The following is a 24,505-nucleotide window of genomic DNA, read 5'->3' as shown; positions in this document are numbered from 1 at the left end:
AAGTCCTAGCCAGTGCAGTCAGACAAGAGAAAGAAATAAAGGGCAGCCAAATACAGAGGAAGTCAAACTGTCACTGTTTGCCGATTATGTGGTTGTATACCTAGAAAACCCTAAAGACTCATCCACAAAGCTCCTTGAACTGGTAAATGAATTCAACAAAGTTTCCAGATACAAGGTTAATGTACACAAATCAGTATCTCTTCTATACACCAACAGCAACCAAGTGGAGAATCAAATCAAGAACTCAACCCCTTTTACAATAACTACAAAACAAAAACAAACAAAAAAAAACCTTAGGAATATAACTAACCAAGGAGTCAAAAGACCTCCACAAGGAAAACTACCAAACTCTGCTGAAAGAAATTATAGACGACACAAACAAATGGAAACATATCCCATGCTCATGCTCATGAACGGGTAGAATAAATATTGTGAAAATAACCATACTGCCAAAAGCAATCCACAAATTCAATGAAATCTCCATCAAGACACCATCATCATTCTTCACAGAACTAGAAAAAAAAATTCTGAAATTCATATGGAATCCAAATAGAGTCCGCATAGCCAGAGCAAGACTGAGCAAAAAGAGCACATCTGGAGGCATCACACTACCTGGTTTCAAACTATGCTATAAGGCCATCATCACCAAAACAGCATAGTAGTCGTATAAAAATAGGCACATAGACCAATGGAACAGAATAGAGAACCCAGAAATAAACCCAAATACTTACAGCCAACTGATCTTCGACAAAGCAGACAAAATCATGAAGTGGAGAAAGGACACCCTTTTCCATAAATGGTGCTGGAGTAATTGGCTACCCACATGTAGGAGAATGAACCTGGATCCTCATCTCTCACCTTATAAAAAATCAACTCAAGATCAATTAAGGATTTAAACCTAATACGTGAAACTATAAAAATTCTAGAAGATAATGTTGGAAAAACCCTTCTAGATATTGGCTTAGGCAAGGATTTCATGACCAAGAACCCAAAAGCAAATGCAACAAAAGCAAAGATAAATAGCTGGGACCTAATTAAACTAAGGAGTTTTGCGTGGCAAAAGGAACAATCAGCAGAGTAAACAGAACCCACCAAGTGGGAGAAAATCTTCAGAATCTGTACATCTGACAAAGGACTAATATCCACAATCTACAGTGAACTCAAACAAATCAGTAAGAAAAAACAATCCCATGAAAAAGTGGGCTAAGGATATGAATAGACAGTTCTCAAAAGAAGATATACAAATGGCCAACAAACATATGAAAAAATGTTCAACGTCACTAATGACCAGGGAAATGCAAATCAAAATCACAATGAGATACCACCTCACTCCTGCAAGAATTGCCATAATCAAAAACAAAAAACAAAAAACAAACAAACAAACAAAAAACCAGTAGATGTTGCTGTGGATGCAGTGAACAGGGAACACTTCTACACTGCTGGCGGGAATGTAAACTAGTACGGCCACTATGGAAAACAGTGTAGAATTTCCTTAAACAGCTAAAAATGTAACTACCATTTGATCCAGCAATCCCACTACTGAGTATCTACCCAGAGGAAAAGAAGTCATTATTCGAAAAAGATACTTGCACATGCATGTTTATAGTGGCACAATTCACAAAGGCAAAATCGTGAAACCAATCCAAATGTCCATCAATCAATGAATGGATAAAGAAACTGTGAGATATATATCTATATATATATCTCATATATATATATCTATATATATATATAATGGAATATATATATATATAATGCAATACTATGCAGCCACAAAAGGGAAGGAATTAACAGCATTTACAGTGACCTGGATGAGACTGGAGACTGTTATTATAAGTGAAGTAACTCAGGAATGGAAAACCAAATATTGTATGTTCTCACTGATATGTGGGAGCTAAGCTATGAGGCCACAAAGGCATAAGAATGATACAATGGACTTTGGGGACTTGGGAAGAGTGGGAAGGGGGTGAGGGATAAAAGACTACAAATATGGTGCAGTGTACACTGCTCGGGTGAAGGGTGCACCAAAATCTCACAAATCACCACTAAAGAACTTACTCATGTTACCATACACCACCAGTCCCCCAGTAACTTATGGAAAAAAAAGACTTATTTACCTCCTTATGTTCACCAAGGCAAAGAAAACATGCCAGATGTCCAATAAAAATATAGACATGGGTTGGCAAAAAATTTAAAGTAAAAATAGAAATAAATGGCTTCAAGGGACTCAAGACCTCAGCGGAGGAAGTAATTGCAGATGTGGTAGAAAGAGAACTAGAATTAAAAGTGGACAGTTCATAATTGCAAAGATATGGAACCAACCTAAGCGCGTATTGACCAATGAGTAGGCAAAGAAAATGTGGTATATATACACCACAGAATACTACTCAGCCATTAAAAAAAAAATTGTGCCTTTTGCAGCAACTTTGTTGAAGCAAACTGAAGTAACTTGGGAACAGGAAACCAAATACTGCGTGTTCTAACTCATAAGTGGGAGCTAAACTATGGGTATGCAAAGGCATAGAGTGATATGTTGGACTTTGGAGACTCAGAAGTGGGAGGCTGGCATTGGGCCTGGCTGGTGGGGGTGAAGGATAAAAAAAACTACATATTGGGTACAGTGTATGCTACTCAGGTGATGGGTGTACTAAAATCTCAGAAAGCATTGGGTTTTTTGATGATCCTAATTAGCTTTTCTTGGAGATTTGTGAGACAACATATACTTGACATTGTCAACTCTAAGGTATTTATTCTATGGCCTAGAATATTTAAAGTAGAAGTGATCCCATTTTAAGAAATCTGTATTTTCTTGCCTTATGTAACTCCTTCTGATGTTGATATTCTTTGAAGTATTTTTCCACTTCCAAATTACCCATTCTCTAGGAATATTGTATCTCCATCAAAGAAAGGAAGGGCAAGAAAGACTATGGGTGGGCTCTTTGCTTCCTGAGATAAGCCTTCCCTCCCTGGGCCATAGTTGATTTGGTCAAGGGGAGCATCTGATTCCTGCTGGACCAGTCAGGTATACCTGATCATTTAGACTGAGAATTTAGATTTGGGAATAAGAGCATGTCAGTCTCTTCCTGTTATTGGAGCTGGGAGCCATGGGCAGCCATATTTCCCCTGTGGATCCTGGAGAAGCCACATGAGAAGTTGGCAATTTGCCATCTCTTTAGGAGATCCCTTCCTTTGCAGACCAGGTCATTCACCTCATCCCTGTGAAATGGATGAGATTTGCTCAGAGGCCTTCTCACACCCCCAACCTGTCCTTTCTCCATGGTCCCTCCTTTGTCATGGTGCCCCCTGAGACTCCTTCCCTTCTGTGGCACAGTCACTGCCCCCTTTCCAGATGTACTTTGTGGAGTGTTCTGTGTACATTTCATGACACCCATTCCAGTGATATACATAGTATTTTTCATCTCCAGGGAGCAGCTTTCTGTGGGCTGTGGTGTTGAGAATCAACTCACCCCAATCACTCAGAGCCTTCACAGTAGTAAGGTTCAGTGTGCTAACTTGCCCAGATGTTGGCTGCATTTCAACTGACGTGTTCCATGTCCCAAAACTGGTTTCTAACCAGAGACCGTTTTGAAGTTCTCTGCAGAGTATGAGCCTATATTGCCAAGGAGTTCTTTGAACGTTAGCAACAGAATGTGACTCAACTGTCACAGGAAGGGTGTCCAAAGCTCCCAGAGGCTGCCAAAGCCTGGAAATCCCCAGCTTGGAAATGTGAAAGGACTAAGGGAAGGCCAAAGGGCTAGGCAACAGGAACCCCAGTCTAATCATTGCCAGTGTCCCCTCTGCCCTGGGGCTCCTCCTTCACATTGCAGAGTCTCTGGACAGTCATTGGGATGGAATCACCAGGATGGGGAGAGGCAGGATCAGCTGGCCACATCTGTCTTTTTAGTGGGGAGTGGGCATTTGGGACCCCACATCACAAAAATGCCCATAAAGTTTTGTGTGCAAGTTTTTTTTCTCTGTGTGTGTATGGTTTCTTTTTTTTGAGACGGAATCTCCTTCTTGCTGCCCAGGCTGGAGTGCAGTGGCACAATCTCTGCTCACTGCAACCTCCGGCCTCAACCTCACTGATTCTCCGGCCTCAACCTCCCAAGTAACTGAATTTACAGGCAAGCACCACTGCACCTGGCTAATTTTTTGGTATTTTTAGTAGAGACGGGGTTCACCACGTTAGCCAGGCTGGTTTCGATCTCCTGACCTCAGGTGATCCACCTGCCTCGGCCTCCTGAAGTGCTGGGATTACAGGTGTGAGCCACTGCACCTGGCCCCATATGCAAGTTTTAAACCATCTAAAAACTGTTACCAGACCCAGCACTTTGGGAGGCCGAGATGGGCGGATCACAAGGTCAGGAGATCGAGACCATCCTGGCTAACACAGTGAAACCCCGTCTCTACTTAAAAAAAAATACAAAAAACTAGCCGGGCGACGTGGCGGGTGCCTGTAGTCCCAGCTACTCAGGAGGCTGAGGCGGGAGAATGGCGTAAACCCGGGAGGCGGAGCTTGCAGTGAGCTGAGATCTGGCCACTGCACTCCAGCCTGGGCGACAGAGCCAGACTCCGTCTCAAAAACAAACAAACAAACAAAAAAAAACTGTTACCAGAATCCTAGTGACCAACCTTTCATCCATAGGAGTTTCTGTTCATTCATATCATTTCAGAGATTAGTGCCTGGGGAATGGGATTGGAACCAAGTGATTAACAGAACACTCTATGGAGAGAGAAATCATGTAGAAGGCTTCCTCACTTGCCAGCTTTTGGATACATGGTGGTAAAGACCCAGCCCAGCAAAAGCACCGGGAGGAGGAGGTCCCTTTCTTGCTCTGGGAGTCACCTCTGGAATCCAACAGCATTTAGACAGCACACTTGAGACTGAAAGAAAAAAGCAGAGTCCAGCCTAGTAGGAGGGGAAAATTCTCCAGGACAGAGGATTGCTAAATTAATTACTCAGATGCAAAAAAATTCAAAAGAAGAATAATTAGACAGCCTATTAAGCTAAAAAAGAAGTTATCATGTTGTCTGCCACACAATGAAGTACCAAGGACTGGGAACTGCTTTTAAACTACAGAAAACTAATCCTCCTGGAGCATTCCCATCCAAATTGTCTTGGGAGTCTTTGGAATTTGAGCAGTGTGGTTGTTTATTTTATGAAGAAAAGATGTGTTCTTATGGAGCTCTAGGTAGTGCAAACACCAGTGCCGGTGGGACCAAGCGGCAATTCATGTAAAAGTGCAGGAGGGAGGAAGGGACCCGGGCAGCGGAGTGAGTGTAAAGGGGGAGAAGGAAATGATAACAGGAAAGAGGCAGCCATGGGGGAGTGCAAGCCCAAGTGTGGCCAGATCTTTCTATTAAAAATAACCCCAAAATTTATGATAGATTTTTGTGTGATATTCCTTAATTTCTTACTGCTAGCCACTTATTTTAAAAGCACTATATGGGCTGGTCACCACATACCTGTGGGCTTATTGGTGCAGGAGGGCTCTGGATCCATTTGTGTTTGAATTCTTCCTTGTCCCTTCTAGCTCCAGGTGCTTGAGCAAATTCTGGGTCTTCTCTCAACAAGTTTCTCTGTTACCTTGGCTATAGAATGAGGATGAAGGGAACACCTGGCTCATGGTTTTACTGTACAGATTCCTTGAGGTCATATACACCAGGCACCTACCAGATACCTTTCACAGGCCTGCAATTACCTGAGCACAGGAATAGGCCCTCCCTTTTCAACATGTATATTCATCACCCCAAATGATGTAGTAGTAGGTGCTCAGTGAAGGTCAGTGCTTCACACACACATGAATTATTGGATATCAAACTACTTCAGAGTAAACTCTATTCTCCTATTAATTTCCCTTTTGAGGTCAAAAGGTGATGGGTTGCTATGGCAATGTGTTCTCATGAGGAATTATGCCCCAGGATATGAATATGCAAAGTCTGCTGAGATAGAGAAGGATGGTTTGAGGAGTCTTTGGAATTTAAGCATTGTGGTTGTTTATTTTATTCATGACCCTTGGAAGCCAGAACAGCAGAGGCCAGCTTCACAGGGCAGACCACGTTCACATGTCACCTCATTTTTGCAGCAACACTTGGTGCAAAAGTATTATATTGCTACGGGCCCTTCTCACTCTCAGAGCTCAGAGGCACTTACCCTGCTCCCCCAGGACCTGAGGAGCCAGGAATGCACCCCAGAGGCCCCTCACATTGTGGTGCTACCCTATCTGGTGATGCTATGTGGTTTTGACTTACTCCATCCCTCAATGCTACTGCCTGAAACAGGAGTGAATGTAGTCTGAAAAGTTGTCAACTTGCCATTTAGAAATCGGTGGAAATCAGTGACCTGCTTCATCAGTCCGAGTTGAAAATTCTAGATGTTGACTTGGCTTCCAATGAGAGAAACTTTTCAGGAGGGAGCAAGGCCGCCCAGCGGGTCTGCCCCGTAACAGGGCTTTGAACAGGCATCAAGGGCCTCTTGCCCTTGTTGATTGGACAGGGCCCACAAAGAGACCAGACGGAGCCTTTGTTTGTCAGAGAAAGGAACACACTAGGGAGATTTGTTGCCCATTTAAAAAATGATTGGGCATGAAATGGATACTGTTTGAATTACACAGACACACATCTTCTCATTAGCTTTTACAGGATCACAAAAAAGCCTGATGGCTGGTTTAGTCCCAGCCAGTGGGAAGTGGTGCCAAAAATCTCTGTTACACATTTGCATGGGGAAGGAGTATTTGGAGAAAGGGTATCCCCGTATTTCATCTCCTTTCTGCTGTTGATGGAGTGCCACGTGTCAGTTTCCAGCGTGACCTCACTGAGTGGAGGGTGTTAAACCATCCTTTCACCTTTCCCCACGTTGGCTAACTGGACAACAGTGGAGGGAGGTGATCAGTCTTCTGATTGGGGGAGTTGTGAGAGTGGAGTGCAGGCCCATTAAGATGGGGACTCACCAGCAGGGGACAGGGGACTGCTGTGGATAGCATGGCCATTCTGGCACCAGAGGCAGCTCACAGGAGGTCTCCTGGGAAATAGAGATTAGAGGCAACACAATTTCAGGACTGTAATTTGGCTTAAAGATGACCTGCTGGAGAAACCTGAAGAGGAAAAGGGGCCCAGTTTGGGCTGCTGCACCTGAAAGGAATGCTTAAAAGGGATCATGTGGGAAAGAGTTGAAACTAATGCTTACTGAGGACTTGCAGAGATCAATGTTAAGCAATTTGACACATTGTCTCACCCAGTCCTCCTGACCACCATATCAGGGAGATGTTACCACTCCTCTTTAAAGCTCAGAGAAACTATGTAACTTGTCCAACCTCACACAGCATACAGCGTGCAAGGAGCTAAGCTCAGATTTGGAACTGGCTATGTCTGAAGCCCACAGTTCATTCTCCTTTGGCCCTTCCACGTAATTTCTATCATACATGTTGGTGATTTGCTTATAGGAGTAAAGACCATGACTAGGAAGTTGGCGATCTGGGTTCTCTGCAGATTGTTCACCTTTAGCTTTGGCACTGAGCAATGGTCACTCAAGAACCCTGTGTTGAAGCAGCCCCTTGGGTCTGTGAGGGCATTATGATGATCATAAAGCTGGGTACAGATCTGGAGCAAGACCAGTCCACTGTTGCTGATGAACCTCAGTTAGACTTCAACATGTTCATCAGATATCTGGAGACTCATTGCACCAACAATGCACACGCTGATGTGAGAACCCATCTTTCTAAAGATACTTCCTGGTCCTGGTTCAATAGTGTGTCCTTGGAAAAGTCATGAGATCTATTGCTACCTGTTTCTTTATCCAACACTCCAAGGCCATTTCCCATCCTGGGGCCCTTGCAGTCCCTCTCCTGGGATTGCACTGTTCCTCAGCAGATCTTCAAAACACTGGCTCCCTCTTGTCAGATCATGGCTTAAATGTCACCTCCTCAGAGGTATTCCCTGACCACTTAATCCAGAGTGACCATCTAGGAGCTCTCTATTATATCACTCTTAAAATGTGCTGCTTAGGTCTTATCATTATCTCATGTTTTCTCGTTACCTCTCTTCCGTGTCTATTTCTTCTTTCCTCTCCCTGCGTTCTTTCTTTTCTTTTCTTTTCTTTTCTTGTTTTTGAGACAGAGTCTTGCTCTGTCACCCAGGCTGGAGTGCAGTGGCATGATCATGGCTCACTGCAGCCTTGACTTCCTGGGCTCAAGGGATCCTCCCACCTCTGCCTCCTGAGTAGTTGAGACTACAGGCGTGTGCCACCATGCCTGGCTAATTTTTTTCAAAAAATTTTGTAGAGACAGGGTTTTGCTATGTTGCCCAGGCTGGTCTTGAACTCCTGGACTCAAGCAATGCTCCCTCTTTAGTCTCACAAGGTGCTGGGATTACAGACATGAGCCACAGTGCCTGGCCTCTTTCTCCTCCCCTCGTTTCTTTCTTATCACCTGTCTACTAGGTCATAAGTTCCTTAAGAGCTAGGACTTTGTCTGTCTTAAGCATCTCTGAATTCTCAATGGTTATAATAGTACTTGACATATAAAATGAGTTTCATAAATGTTTGTTGAATTGACAAATTGAAGCCTTCCCTACATTAAAAATGAGTGTTTTTATTCTCTGAAACAAAAAAACAATAAAAGAAAAGTGAGTGTATTGGTCTGGAAATACTCCAGGGATTCTCACAGCTCTGAATTTTTGTGACCTGGAAATCTTAAGTTATTAGATCCATCCAGAGATGCCCCTTGCACAGAGTTTTTCAGCATTAACTGAACATGTCCTTTACAGCAGACACATATCAGGGGACTTGGGATTCAGAAATAGTGAGCAAAACTTGGCCCCTGGCCTCACAGAGCAGGCTAGAGTAGTGGTTAAGACCAAGGACCTGGGCTCAGCAATAGTTATTGAACTCCTATGATATTCCAGACACTGTGATAGGTGAGAGGCGGCATGTGGCAGTGAAGAGGATAGACAGTGTCTTTAGTCTCTTGGAGCTTCAACTGGATTTACTAGACTTACAGTTCAACCCCAGACTGGCCACTTACTAGTTGAATTATCTCTGGCAAATTCTAATTCTTTCTTTTGGCCTCCCAAGGTGGTGTAAGAATGGAATGGTATTTTGTATTGGACAGTGCAGTCAAGACTCAAGAGACACGAAAGCACCTCAAATGTTTGAAGGTTTGCGGGTGTCCATATAAATTAAGGCAGGGTAAATATTGGACGATAAGGAGAATATTGGCAGGAAATGGGAACTATATTCTGGAAGGGAAGTTTCAAGCCAGACTGTAGAAGACAGTCATGAGGCTCCTTTAAAAGAAAAAATTAGAATCCTTAACTTTAACAAAAACTAGAATGTCAACAACCCCTCTGGTGGAAAGAATTTTGCAGCCATTATAGTAGCCAAAGATGATTTTCTTTCTGCTCTGTCTTACCTGTTAGGTGATCAGTATTTATTGCTATAGAACAAAAAAAGAAAGATTTTGCCCTTTGTGTTTGTTTTATGCTTGTCTTAGGAAACCCCATAGGTCCTTTTCCATTATTTATTGTTGCAACTATCTTCCATGTGCAGTTAAGCCCTGTTTTATGTTTTATATTAGCATGATAGCCCTTATCTTAGCCAATGTAAGGGAAGTGATTAGCTATTGAGTGGCGCATTGGTGGAGAGAGAGGTGGGAAAGAGCTGGTTGCGAGCAAGGCAGGAACTGAGAATTGTTTAGCTTATTTAGATGCATTGATGAAGTATTTTAGCCGTGACTGAATAGCACAGGACACACACACAAAAACAGAGAAACAACAAGAATACGTAAGACTTAAGTTATATGGCACTTGCCAATTCCGATAGTGGGGGATGCAACCATTTTTCTCTCAGCTTGAGGTGGTTTCTAATAGTAGTTGCCCCAAGAAACCTCAGCTCCAATCAACACTAATTTTGTCATGATTGCTTCAATGTTATCAGTTGAGGAATGAAATTTAACAACCTTGGGAACCACCCTAAGGAAGCAGAAATGAACCTGCTCTAATTGGAGAAAGAAAGGGCTTGGAAATGAATAGTCTTCAAATATCCATTTACACAGCCAAGTGTTTCTGAAAAATTAACAGTGAGAGGGATGAAAGTAGTAACAGCTTTAATTTTAATATATCTGGGGAACTGCAAATGCTTTGTAGCTCATTTAAATACCTCACCCAGTGCTTGGCATTTACAAGGCTCTCAAACAAGCTTTGAACTTTATAGGGTCAGTTCTCTGAAAACCTCTAGGACCTTTCACCTGTGGGATTGAGATTCCAGGGAGGAGATGGTATGGAAATCTGTTTCAGGGGGCATGGGATACATTTTCAATTAGTCAGATTTAATAGGAGCTGCTTTCTGGTCCTGCGAGAATAAAGAATTTGCTTATGAGAGTTCTTTGTGTGTACTTTTACTGGTATTGATTTTCTATCTCACATAACAGTACCCTGGAGAGCTTACCACTTCATTCTAGGACCCTTTAAACTTGTTCAATACATTCAACACTGCTCAAACTTTCCTACCAAAGAGCTCCTAAGGACAAGTAAGAGCAAATACCTATTTTGAGGTTCAGGGGGCAGAATCCACTGTGAGACGTACGTTCTTGAAGTCTCTTCTATACAAGTGTATATACATTTTCCTTTCTATTCCATAGTAGATCGGTGATTGCCTTAACATAAATAAGTTCTAGCCAGGCTCAGTGGCTCAAGCCTCTAATTCCCGCACTTCGGGAGACTGACATTGGTGGACTGCTTGAGGCCAGGAGTTTGAGACCAGCCTGGACAACATAGCCAGATCCTGCCTCTACAGCAACAACAACAACAAAATTACAAAATACAAAATATAAGTTTTAGATTACCTACTACCATCTAGTAAAATAGATGCTGCAGGGAGATTCAATATAGATTTGCATTCTCCTTGGCATATCATATAGTCTGAGAAGCAAGGATTAGGTTGGATTATGGGAACACAAGAGAAAGAAGAAGTGACCAGGCTGTGCTAGATGCATATGGTGTAGGGCTACCTGTTTCCCTTCCTTTAGTTGATTTTTAGACTTGTTGAGAGATGACCTCACCAGAGTGCTCCACTGAAGCTCTGTTCCATAGGCTGCTATACTGCAGAAGTGACCTCTTCATCTGAGGCTCTGAGAGGTGATTTGAGATCCCTGTTTCCAATCTGGGGTAGGCTTTCCCTACAGACTTTCCTGTTCTGGTTTCAATTAACACCTGTCACTGCCAGGCTCTGTAGGAGAGGGCAGAAGACATTCACGGGCTGAGGATCAGAGAGCACCAACCTTATACACCACACTTGCCTTGCTGAGCCCTGCCTGCCTATTTGTCCGCAACATACCCCTTGCCACCAACTTCCCCGGACTCCTGTCTGCTTGGATCAACAATATTTGCCAGATTCTGTTTCCCTAACCAAGCTCTTCTTTTTTTCTAGCCTCTTACCAACAGTGCTGGAATGTAGGCCCTTAGGATACTTTAACAATTAAACTCTGTGACTCTTTAATAGTGACATTTCAAAGCCCAAAAAGCATCTCTTAAAACAAAAAGAACATGAGCATAGGTTTGTGTACAAGGCTCTGTTGTGTGAACCTAGTGCCCAGAACTTAGGAGACGAAGAGGATTTTCATCCTTTATTCCCAGCCCTTACTATCTGTGGGTAGAGACAAGGCAGAGGGCTGTACTAGAGAGGCATGAGCTACCTGGTTGTTGTAGGGTGGTTCATCAGTGGTGTGGATGTGGTTAGTCAGCAGAAGTTTTCGGGACAAAGTGGACACCATGCTTGATGTTGAAAAGCTTTAATGTTTCTTCTTACAGAGTTTACCATTTTGAGATTAGAAAGAGTGAACAGAATTATGGCTCCAGGATCTTGTGTTTCTGAGGTGTCCAGGGTCCCTTGCCCTTAGTGGACATCCATTTTCTGTATTTTAGGAGCAAGGTAAAAAGAGGTGGTAAGAGCCATGAAGATAATAAATGAGTATGAACTGTGCGCCAGGCCCTGTGCTAGACAACCTTCATGTGTTATCCCATCAGATCCTCACAACATCTCAGTAAAGTGGATCTGTTTGCCTGCAACTGAATCCTAAAGAGTTAAGTAACCCATCAAGATATCTCACAGGCAAGAAGTGGGACAGCTGCCTCTCTCCTCTCAAACTTCCATCTCTCCCAGCCAAATGCTTGGGTTCTTATCTTCTAGGTACACTAAAAATTTGGCAGAAATTCTTGGAGTTGCTGAGTTTCCCATTCCTTACATAATCAACAACCATGGCTACTGAATAATGTCAGAATAATCAGAACCAAAAGAGTTAATTCTCTGGATGTCTTTGGCCTGGGGAAAGCTCCATGTTTTTATAGAAATTTTAATTGCATTAAAGTGAAGCATAGGTACAAAAGATAGACTTTATGAGCCACAGTGATCTTTTAAGTATACTTTTTTCCAGGAAATATTTGATTTTTACTATGCTTTTTATGCCCTCTTATTCTCTTAGGTTATAGAATTGGTTCTTTTGTATTTTGAGTAAATCTCTCTCGTTTGTTCATAAATGTCTTATGAATAATTTATGTCAATTATAATGAAATAGAACCCAAGTACCTTTACTATTATAGTATTTTAATAAATTCTGGCCATTGTGATGGATGAGAAGGTAAAGACTTCTCTGTGGATGACATCTTTTTCTCTACTTATAGGCAAGGCCATTCTCAGCTCCTGTTGCCCACACTGCCCTGTCCCATGCTGCACCAGGCTTCATGCATCTCCCCATTAGCAGTGTGGAACATACGCACACTTCACAGAAACCTCTCACAGAAGGAACCACAGTTAGTTCACCTGGTCCTGTTGTTTCTTAAGTCAGAGGGAGTTAAGTTCACAGGACAGCAGCATTGCCTTTAAAAGCAGCTTGCACTTTTGTATTCATTATAAAAGTAATACGAGTTTATTAAGATAACCAACAATTTGGCTTTGATTTCTGATAGCTCAATCTTTTTTCACAGGAAGGCTTTTTTTATGAGGTCTTCTGGGTAACATGAATCTTGGGGAAGGTGGACAGAGGGGTGTGGTACATTGCTAATTGACACTTTAATCATTGCCTTTATCCCCATCACAAGTTATTTTCATTAGTGGTTTAGTGACTTCAAGTATCAGCCTTGGTGTGAGACTCACCAAGATTAAAATCCAGGCTCACTGACTGTGTGACCACAAACAGACTTAACATTTCTCTGTCAGTTACCAGTTGGTAAATTAAGAATGATCTGATCTCTGTATCCATTTCTTTATTGTTGAATTAGGATAATAGTACATTATTCTATAGTTGGTGGTTGTCATTGTCTCTATGTCAGCCCCCTAATTAGGTGACAGAGTATGTAATATTCTCCCTCCCTTTCCTTTCTATTTTATCCCCCCTCTCCCTCTACTTCCTCTCCCCACTCCCACCCCACTTTCAAAGGGAAATCAATTTCTTGATGGAAATGCTGAGTGAGGGTCCTTGTCAGAGCAGCTGGGGAGCAGGGAAAATGTGAGATGACAGCTTTGAGAAGGGAGGCTTGGCTGCCCAGGCTAATAAAATTTTGTGGTCGTTGGTTTTATGACTCACATTTCCACAGCTGCTCTGGCAGACCCCTCTTAACGCCTTCTTTTCTAATGATCAGGACGTGTAAATTACCATGTTGGGCTTATCAGTGGTTGCTCATAATGTCTTGCTTTGCATGTGAGCAGAGGGGCCAAGCTCTTCCCAGCCACTCTCAGTAGTGGGTAGTCCTTAACTCCTTCATCTCAGAGACAAATGCCAAGATCTCCCAGGGCTGGGCACCTGCTCTGAACCCTGGCCACGGTCATGGCTTGTCATTGTCTCTTTGCTGCAGACAGAATTTGAGATAGAGGGCAATCAGGAGAAACTGAGGGCCCTGGTCTGGGAGTGGGGCGGAGGCTGTGGCTGTGGCTATGGGGAGAGGAAGGGTAGGGAAGGGAAAGGCACTTCCTTTGGAAGAAGGCAGGTCTGGTTCTGAGTACTGGCTTTGCCGTCAAGGCTTTATGGTGCTGGAAAGTTACTTTACCGTTTCAAACTGGTTTTCTCATCTTCAACTTGCCTTTTCACTTAATTTATCATAAATATCTACCTATGTTATCAAATATGGATCTGCTAGTTTCTGTAAAATAGCTGCATGACGTTTAAAATATGTATTATGTAATTAACTAAACCATTTCCCTACAGTTGGCATTCTGGATTGAATGTTTTTGTCCCCCTCAAATTCCCATGTTGAAGCTCCAATTCCTAGGGTGTCTGTATCTGGAGAGGGGGCCTCTAAGAAAGTAATTAAGGTTAAAAGAGGTCCAAAGGGTGGAGCCCTGAGCTGATAGGATAAGTGTCCTTATAAGAAGAGACACAGAGAGAGCTGACTCTCTCTCTCTCCAAGTGCTTGCATCGAGGAAAAACCATGTAAGCATGTAGCAAAAAGCTGGCTGTCTGCAAGCCAGGAAGAGAGCCCTCCTAGAACCTCACCTTACCGGCACCCTGATCTCAGACTTCCAGTCACCAGCACTGTGGGAAAATAAATTTCTGTTGTTTAAGCCCCCAGTCTGTGGTACTTTTGTTATGGCTGCCTGAGCAGACTAACACAGATGGACATTCAAATGGTTATAATTTCCCCTTACTATAGATTATTAAGATGAACACTTTTGCCTAATATGTTCACTTGCTGAATCATAGGATGTTTCTTTTTTCCCTTTTTGCTTGTTATAATTTTTATATGTACCAAAACGGTGAGAGGATACCATAAACTTCTATACACCCATCTACCTACATTTAACAGTTGTTATCATTTAAGGGCACAAGCAAAAAATTGGTCCCCCAAAAAGGCTGTTATCAGTTTATAACCCACTCCCCGACCACACACACACACACACACACACACAAATAATGTAACAGAGAAGATGCTTTTAGCTTTGACACAGAAAGAAGTCCCCAGGCCTTCAGTTGAAAGGGGAAAGAAAAGGTCTCTTCCCAGGAGGGCTATCTTTGGTCAGACTCATCTTTTTATCCTCTGCCTGTCCCGTGTCGCTCCCCACAGATTCCCCAATCCTTAAATGCAGGAGTCCGATCTTGGTGTCACTCTGCTCTCTGCCCTATCCAGGCACATGACCAATAGGTCCTTTATTTGTCCTGGGAGAACTTGGCCAGCCCCTTGAATACGAAAGGAAAGAATGGTGAGGAGGCTTTCCAAGCTGCCATTCTTCCCTGGTTACAGCAAAGATTGTATGGGCAGAATCTTCTGTTTTATATTCTGAGAGACTCTGTCGTCAGCTGGTGAACAAGCCTCTCTGGAGACGCGGGAGGCAAGATGCATGCACGGGTTACCATGGGGACAGACAAGCTGCCATAAATGTTCCTGCTCTTAGCTTGAGCTTGACGAGGTTTTCACAGTTTGGAGTAATTTCTTTGTCAGTCGTCCATTAAGTCACTCCTAATGAATCACTGGGAGTGTCTGCTCTTCACATGAACCTTGGGTTAGCATGACTCAGGCAGAGAGCAGTCTTAAAAGCAACAGCGAGACAACAGGCCATCTTTAACTGGTGGACTTTTTGCAAATCGAGGGGCCTCTGACCTGAGGAAGATTCTGGAAGTCACCAGAGTGGGCCAGGAGTTCATGCTGCTGTTTTAGATTAATCGTTTGTTTACTGGTCTCAGCCGGTAGGCTTGTGCCTCCCAGAATCCTGTGTGGCTTGATGTTCCTGGGGAGAGGGAGGAAGGAGGTTCCTGGCAGGAGAAAAGGGGTTCTAAGAGGACCGCTGGGCCCTCCAGCCCTGACATCCTCTGTCATTTGGAGGACAAGAATATATGTAGTGTGTCTGTTCTTACTAAGTGCCACTTTCTACATAAAATACATATTTAGGGTTCCCTCTTCCTGCCCCTCTCCCCCGACTTTAGTCTGATCACAGGTTCTTGCATGCTGGGTTGAAGGCATGGTGGAACTCAAAGGCCCTGGCTCCCCAGCATGGTCCCTGTGGCTCCAAGGCCCTTCAGGACCAGGCTCAGCTGCCTCTCCAGCCTTTTTACTCACTGGCCTGTTCCAACCTCTGCCAGCCCGATGAAACACTTGGATTCCTTAAGCCTGCCACAAACTTTCTTACCCCTGGAAAGACAGCTTCCTGTTATCTGGAGTCTTCTTCCTCATCCTATTATCTGGTTTGAACCTACTTTTCCATAGATGTCAGTCTGTTCAGGAATTCTCACATGACCCCCTGAAAGGCTGAATTAGGTACCTCACCTGTCCCCCATAGAACTCTCCTCTCAACAGTGCTCAACATTGAACCCCTGGAGAGCTGGAAGGACATCTTTTTGCTCACCTCTTTGTATTCACCTTTAGCCTGCAGAAAGATGCTTCACACTGAATGATACTCTGTAAATGTTAATTGAATAAACACAAATGTGTGTGATTTCCCCCAGGTGAGGAACCCTTTGGGCCAACCCATAAAATGGAACCTTCTTCTCATCTCAGCATCTCTGAGATGGTATCAAGCTCTACTGTGCTAGGTGTCATGACCCTTTGCCAATTAGCCTACAGGATGTGCTCAAGGAGAGCGCAAAGGCTTGATTCAGGATTTTAAAATCAATGTAGCTAATTAAAAAAAATAACTTGTTGAACTGAAAAACAAGTTCAGAAACAATTAAGATAATTAAAATATCACCACCTTAATTGAGACCAAGTAGTGAGCTTAAAAATAAAGTTAATCAAAAAAAAAAAAAAAAAAGTTACATGAAACTAGTAATTAACTGGCTTTTGAATTCAGTACTTTACAGCTTACAAATCTCTTTAAATCATTCTTGGTTTGTTCCTTGAGAAGAGTTTCTGTAAAAAGTCATTCTGGAAAAAATAATTGGATATGTGCTGGGTGCCAGTTGACTCTTGAATACTTCTGCATATAGGTGGGAAAGATAAAATTAACCTTTGGTGGGCACCTGCTCTGTGCTAGGGACGCTGTCCTGATTGGGTCCACAGGAGTCCTGCAGGTTTCGTGATAGAAGAGGTAGAGAGGACACAGGGCTTTGTCACCCTCTGGGGATGTCTGCATCCCGTCACTCCTCGTATGCAGAGAGAGATTGAAACTCACTCCTCGTATGCAGAGAGAGATTGAAACTTAGAGCAAGGTCCCCAAGAAATCAGTAGCACCATGACAAGGAAACTTTGAACCCTGCTCAGGGCTGTCACGCTCAGCTGTCTCTCCTACCTTCTCACCTGCAGTTTCCCCTACTTATTAAAAGGCCTCTCAAATGCCACTTATTATTCGGATCTCTTATCCTTCTCTTTACAAAGTGCAGCCGCAGTCCTTTCCAGTACTGGTGCTGGGTGCCTTTCAGGAGCATCCGTCACCCTGAGCGTTGAGGCTGCTAGGAAAAACGTATTTGGGAGGCCTGTGTTTAAATGGAGATGACACACTCCTCATCCCCTTTCAATCCCAGTGTTGCTGTTTTTCAAAAACAAAATGCGGCGAGGTGATGAAACAAACACTGACAGCTTGATTTGTTACTGTTTTGTTGCTCTGTGAAGTTCATTTACTCTAAATAATTTGCATACAGGTTTGAAGTATTCAGACCCTAGTAATTGATTTTTAGCAGACTTGATTTCTGTATGCAAATTGTTAAGTATGTGTAGGGAGTTTAATAACGAACAGTTTTTATTTATTAGTATTTTGGGTTGGAGGTTTTTGGTTTTCAAAGAAATGTTAGCTTCCAGAAGTGGAGGGTGGTCTACAGGAGTTAGCCCAAGGCAGGGTGACAGATGGCAAGACTATAGGAACAAAATTGACCAGACCATGGTTCCTTTGACTCAGTTGGAGGATGGCTGCATTCACAGGTGGTAGGCTGAGGGCTCAGGTGTCCAGAGCTGGGCACCCCTCTGGGGGAAGATCAGAGCTGGTGACCTCATCCTGTGGGGTGTACTGAGAGGGAATCATGGACCATCCTCTGCAGCACCAGATCACCTGGCTGCCCCCTCCTTTTACCCAGTAAGTCTCATTCTGCCCCAAAAGCCTCTCAAGAATATGGTGCACTTGGACCCTTGGTGTGAGGTAAGTCCGCCAATCAGCTTTTTAAAGAAGATAGTAGGAGATTCTCATGCTTTGAGCATACCCTGGTGAAGAATTTGGGTTCTGGAGTCACAGCCCAGGTTTGTTCTGCATCTCTCATTAGCAATTTATTTTTAAGACCTGCACATTAATAGCAGCTACCTCCTTTGATAGCTATGAAAATTAAATGTGGTAATCCAATCAGAGGGCTTAGTTCACTGCCTGTATGTCAAAAGCACTCGGTGAGTGTTAACTATGGTTCTTTGTTACTATGAAAACTCATTATTTACTCTGGGAACAAAAGACAAACACAAACAACTTAATAAACACATATGAGGTGCTTAGCATGTTCCAGGTCTGTTCTAAGTACTTACAGATATTAACTCATTAAATGTTCATGACAACCACCATGCAATAGCAGGTGCTGTTTTTATCCCCATTTTCACAGAAGAGGAAAGTGAGGTATAGCAAGGTTAACAAGCAGCAGAGGCAGGGTTCAGTCCCAGAAGCTATGCCGCCCTGGAGTCTGTGCTGTTCCCGGCTCTGCTCAGCTGATTCATGATCCTTGTGATTGCACTGTCGGTTGAGACCACCCGGGGGGCAGTGTGGCATGTTAACAAAGTTGGCTACAGAGGCAAAAATAAGCTCAAATTCTGCCACAAAACTTGTCATGTAGTACTGCAGATTTGACACCCATCACCCTAGGCCAGCCTGTTTTTCTCCATCTCTGACATCCACTCAAGTGAAAATCTCAAGTTCTCTGCTGCAGCACTTGGCATGTATTGGGGGAAATACCTCATCTGGTAACTATGACTGAGGCTGCCAGTGGTCTAGTCCCCAAGTTTCTTGAGATCTATAAATGTCTTCATCCTGTGGCGTGTGGAAGTGTGAGAATGGGCAATGAAGGACTGACATGTCCTGCTAAGCTGTTCAAGCCCCAGAAACGCCACTGGGTGTTGTGTGTTCAGGACCCTTGAGAAATTTTCATCATTACTGGTCATCTGGTAATCATTCTTAATTGTTGACTCAATTTTGGATGATTCTTGGAGAACGAGTCAAAGTTGGCTGAGCTGTAGTCCCAGGTTTGGCGTGGGGTGGCAGTGCCCTGGGCTGAGACCACACCAGCCTCCTGGCTTCTCATGCAGACATCCCCAGGAACCAAAAGAGTTCCACTTAGGACCAGGAAGCTCTTGCTGCAAGTTTCTGGAAGGCCCAGCCTTGGAAGACTCTGAAGGTAGACACAGGGCCCTGCCACCTGCCTTGCAGAGGTTGCCTTCAGCTTAAGAGCTCTGAGTGAATGAACACTTTGTCCCTGGGGCTCAAATCAGCCTCTTTTATCTCACAGCCTATTTCTCTCTGCTAAGATCCAAGTATCAGAGCCACATCCCTTGGGGAGTAGACTCTACCAGGTGACTCCCCTAGGACTGGGCCTTGGGTCTTGTTACTTTCCAGATGGGCCTGAGAATGCAGCCTGGCTTCTGTTTACAGCTGCTGAAGCTGCAGCAGTGGAGGGAGCCAGCTAAGCTGTTCAAGTAGCAGAAATACCTTTGGATGTTGTGTGTTCAGGACTCTTGAGAAATTCTCAGCGGGCATCTGAAGAAAGTAGCGTGCAGATTCTGGGCCTGGGCAGGAAGAGAGGAACGGTGACGTCCTCTACATGCTGAGGAGTCAGGATGGCTAAGAGTCCATGATTGAGGGCTCTGTGACATTTCTTTATGTTTGTTTTGGTTTGGTTTTTTGACCATGTCATTTCTTGTAGAAGTTTTGCTGTACCTGCTCAGGATACCAATTTGTTTAACCAAATGTTTGCATGGGGAGGACATGGGGAGACATCACCTTCCCTGACTGTGGAGAGCAGTTATGAAAGATTTACTACTTAATAGGCTTTAGGCCCCAGAGCTGGAAGATGGCACAATTGCTTTTGTTTTGTAGAGAATTCCCCGAGGCCTCTTCTGTGCCAATGATGAGCATGTGCACCTCAGCATGCAGAGTGCTGATTAGCCGAGGGCCTGCTGCTCAGCCTATTCCAGGAAATGTTGCAATATATGAACTGCTGTCTTTGGAGACCCTTTCTGGAGTTACTTGTTTGAATCAACTCCCCCCACCCCCTCCCGTCTCATTACTACCTCCCCACAAACCACACTTAATAGTCAGATTGAGTATCTTATGATTGCCCGAACATGCCTCCCTGCACTCGATGTGCCGGTTCACTCTGCCTGGATTGCTTTTTCTATCTTTGCTTTTCAAAATCCTGCCCATCCTTCAAGATCCAATTCACATATTAATGCTTCACCAATCCTTGCCCTAGAAATTGATCTCCATTTTTCTCTTGAGCTCTGTTATCATTTTATATGCCCGTCATGGTCCTTATCTAATTCTGCCTTGCACAATAAATATTTATGTGTAAGCTTTCCCCTCCCTGGTACATTGTAACTTTGCACAGCACAAACTGTCTCATACATCGTGAAGTTCTTCAAAAACTTAAAATAGGTTGTTTATGCACATAGTTAGTGTTTATTGAATGGAAGCAAAAAACTCTGTCCTCAAGGACTTTTTATAGGAAATGAGTAAACTTTGGTATGAATGAAGTCATAAAAAGCAACACCAGATTCATAACCAAAGAGGTAAAAGTAGCTCTTGTTTCTTGGATCACATAAGATTTGAAAGGATTTTTTAAAAGTAATTCCTGCCTGAGCTGAAGATGCTGAAACTCCCAGAGCACAAAGGAATTGCTCCCCTGATGTTGAGGAAGAATGTGTGATATACACAGAATTTCCCCAGGCTTGGGCTTTCATTCTGTTCCCCTCCAGCCTCAGAGAACAGCACCGAGGGCAAACACATGGTTGGTTTATTTTCTACCTGTTTATTTAAGTAGAAATGGAAATTAAGGCCGGGTGCAGTGGCTCAGGTCTGTACTTCCAGCACTTTGGGAGGTCGAGGCAGGTGGATCACCTGAAGTCAGGAGTTTGAGACCAGCCTGGCCAACATGGTGAAACTCCATCTCTATTAAAAATACAAAAATTAGCCAGGTGTGGTGGTGAGCGCCTGTAGTCCCAGCTACTTTGGGAGGCTGAGGCAGGAAAATCGCTTGAACCCGGGAAGGGGAGGTTGCAGTGAGCTGAGATCGCACCACTGTCCACCAGCCTGGGCGACACAGCAAGACTCCATCTCAACCAAAAAAAAAAAAAAAAAGAAAAATTAAATGTCCCTGGAGGTCCTAACCCCGCCCTCCTTCTTGTTTTTGCCTCAGCCCTGGACCCATCCAAGGACCCCTGCCTGAAGGTGAAATGCAGCCCTCACAAAGTGTGTGTGACCCAGGACTACCAGACTGCCCTGTGTGTCAGTCGTAAGCACCTGCTCCCCAGGTAAGGCAGGAAGGCTGGGGGCTGGGGGCTGGGGGCTGGGGACTGGGAGGCATTCTGCAGCTGGCAGATCTAAGGGTTTCCAGTCTTTGATGTGGGGATATGGGGAGGGGAGAGCATAGTATTAGGGTCGCCATTTGTATGGTGTTTCGTGCCTGTACTCTGACTATGATAGGAATCTCAGTTCTCAAACACAGGTTTACAAAGAATGTCCATCTTTATTTCCTTTAAATCTGCTTCATTTTGACTCTGAGTCCGGATCTGCACAGATGAGGAGAAAATTCCTTCTTGGTCATTATTGGGACCTTTCTTCTCCCAGAGTGATGCCACGACCCAGGAAACTTACAACTAAGAAAACAGGGGCCAAGTGTTTAGTCTCCTGGTTGCACTGACAGCCTCACTGTGATGATTCTTCGAGGTCCCTTGAGGCTCAAGAACTCTCTGCTTCCATGTCTCCATCGGATGTAGCATCTTTGCCAGCCTTGGTTTTTGGGTCCTGCTTTCTCAGGACCACCACACCACCATTCCTTCTGGGAACATGCTATTTCCTCAGGGTACAGCCCCTGATATCCTCTTTTCCCCAGCCCAGGGGGAAGTGTCCCCCGTCTTCTTCAGGGTCCTTAAAGTCATTGCTCTTTCCCCTAACTCCAGTCCCAGCATCATCTATTCAGTGGGTTCAGGCTTTCACAAATGATGGATGCAGCCTTTCAATTCAGACTGCTCCTTCCTTCGGTCCTGTAAAAATACCTGAAGCATGAAAGCAAACAAATATACACATGGAAACGGGCTTTCTTTAAGAAGGGAGTCGGATGGGGCAGGGATGAGAGGAAGGCAATTTCAGTGCATATTCTGCATTTCTCCCTGTACTGCCTGTACAATTGAGAGGTGTCACAATGGGGCTTTTACCCGTGTCCATTTCCCAAGGGGGTAATATGCTTTGCCGCTCACCTGCACTGCACCATGACCTTAGGCAAATAAAGCAACCTTTCTGAATATAGATAAAGATTCCCACTTAAATCTGCTCCCCACCGAGAACTTTTGCTCTATATCTCCAGCTTGAGCTGGGACCATGCAGAATGGGTCCTATCCCCTCCCTCTGTTCCTGAAGTCCAAACAATGCTGGTCCCCTTGGCTGTTCCTCTTGGGGTATGTTTTAATTTCCCTCAATCTTGTAAATGGTTCCCTCTGGATGTGCCTGGGGAGCCCCTGCCCTCTGAAATCATGGTCGGGCAGAGAAATGGTGCTACTGACATAAGGTGAGCATCTAGAGCAGCCCCCACCCCACACCCCTCTGGCCTCTCTAAGCCTGGCACCTGCAGCAATAGACCTCGCCTCCAGGGCCATCTTGCTCTGGGTCACTGTCAAGGTTATTTTTAAAATAATCAGACTTTGTCTCTACAAGAGCAAGATGCAAGGTATCATAATGTGCTTTTCTCTGTCCCCAGACTGAACTGTTTTCCTGGTGGTAAAGCTAGATTGCATCCCTGAAAGACTTCAGCCTGTGCCAGCATTGTGCTCAGCACTGTTTCCTTGAGTTCTTTCAGCCATTTTGTAAATTTGGTATTTATTTTGTCTCTGCTTTCCAAAGAGAGGACTGAAGCTAGTGAGGCATTGGTAATTTGTTTGCAAGCAGCAGCATGATTCAAACCCAGGATTGTCTGCCTCCAAAGTTCATGGTTTTCACTACTACAATATGTTGATGTCTTCATTTTACCTGTTATTGTCTGCTCATCCATTCAATGACATTCAACGAAAAGGTATTGAGGCTTTAGGCACTAAGGCTCCAGAGGTAAACAAGAGACTCTATTCCTACCCCCAAGGAAAGTCAAGTTCATTGGGGAGTTGTATGTAAAAAAATATTTTTGGGGGGATTTATTATTTGAAGTTCCTTTTAAGGTATATATTATCTGAGAAAACTAGCGTAGAATCTCCTGCTGCATGCAATGTCTTTCTTCTCGGATGGAGGGAAGATGTGGCCATATTAATTAAAAATACCCAAATACCCTTTGGGATGGTGCTCTAGGTTGTTTAGCCATGTGTGTTGGGTGTGTGTGTGTGTGTGTGTGTGTGTGTAAGTGTCAGATGGGGAGTCCATTGCATGTTTCCTCCTACAATGCAGAATATAGCCCTTTCTGGAAGTGTTAGACGAGACATTTTTAGTTTTAAACTCAAATCGGTTTGAGACCTACTCAGCAACCTCATTGATATTCACGCATATCCAGGTGTAAATGGTGTTTTTCTGGGCATGCCATGATTCTGTGTTGGAAGCACCAACACTGTTGTGCTTGTGTTGAAAATTGTAATCCTCATCTTTCACATCTTCTGGTGACCACAAAATTACAGTGGCTAAGAGCATGGATTTGGGAAGGAGACCCATCTGGGCTCAATTCCCAGGTTGGCTATTTCCTTTTCCAAGTGGCCTTGGCAAGTTACTTCATCTTTCTGAATTTGTGCTTCTTTATCTGTTAAATAGGTTTAATGTCAGTGCTTCTACCATTCCTCTTTTTCATTTGCTGGAACACATCCTCTAGTAATTCTTACAGGGAGGGTTTATGGGTGATACATTTTATGAATCCTTGCAGAGTATTGTGTGTGTGTGTGTTTGAGTGTTCAATAAAATGATGGTGTGTAAAGTAAATAGTCTAGTGTCAAATAATGACAGCTGTTCGTACAATTACTGAAACAATTATGGTAATAGTTATTATTGTCTACTTCATTTCGGAAGGTCAGCCAGAAATCTCCAGAGTTGCAAGTTACTGACTACAAAGTAACTCACTACAGGTGCCTTGGTCCCTACCCATTTTGATTGTGCCTGCCTCTGCAGTTTCTGCAAGAGGAAGCCTTTGCGGTTTAGTGTGAGGATGACAGCATCATTTCTGCTGCCCCCTTTACAGTTCACAGCAGGTGTAGACTAAGAAGATGATGGGATTTCTGATAATTGGACCCATCGATTCATTGGAAAAAGCCCAAAGAGGAGGTGCTGGCTGAGATGGCATGCCCACTCCTTTATCAAGGTCTGGCCCATCGATTCATTGGAAAAAGCCCAAAGAGGAGGTGCTGGCTGAGATGGCGTGCCCACTCCTTTATCAAGGTCTGGGAG

General features: G+C 43.9%; 1 protein-coding gene across 2 annotated transcripts in view; it reads left to right on the top strand.

Moving 5' to 3' along the window:
• Positions 1 to 24,505, top strand: part of SPOCK1 (SPARC (osteonectin), cwcv and kazal like domains proteoglycan 1) — a 510,364-nt gene that overhangs the window by 329,440 nt on the left and 156,419 nt on the right. For both annotated transcript variants that reach the window (XM_025388602.1, XM_025388601.1), the window contains one exon: positions 21,294 to 21,408. In XM_025388602.1, coding sequence (XP_025244387.1) covers positions 21,294 to 21,408 — 115 coding nt within the window. The remainder of the gene's footprint in view (positions 1 to 21,293; positions 21,409 to 24,505) is intronic.

This window comes from Theropithecus gelada, chromosome 6 (genome assembly GCF_003255815.1).
Source record: "Theropithecus gelada isolate Dixy chromosome 6, Tgel_1.0, whole genome shotgun sequence".
NCBI classification, from domain to species: Eukaryota; Metazoa; Chordata; class Mammalia; order Primates; family Cercopithecidae; genus Theropithecus; species Theropithecus gelada.
The sequence above is the reverse complement of the archived record's forward strand: the minus strand, read 5'-3'. Positions and strand labels throughout refer to the sequence as shown.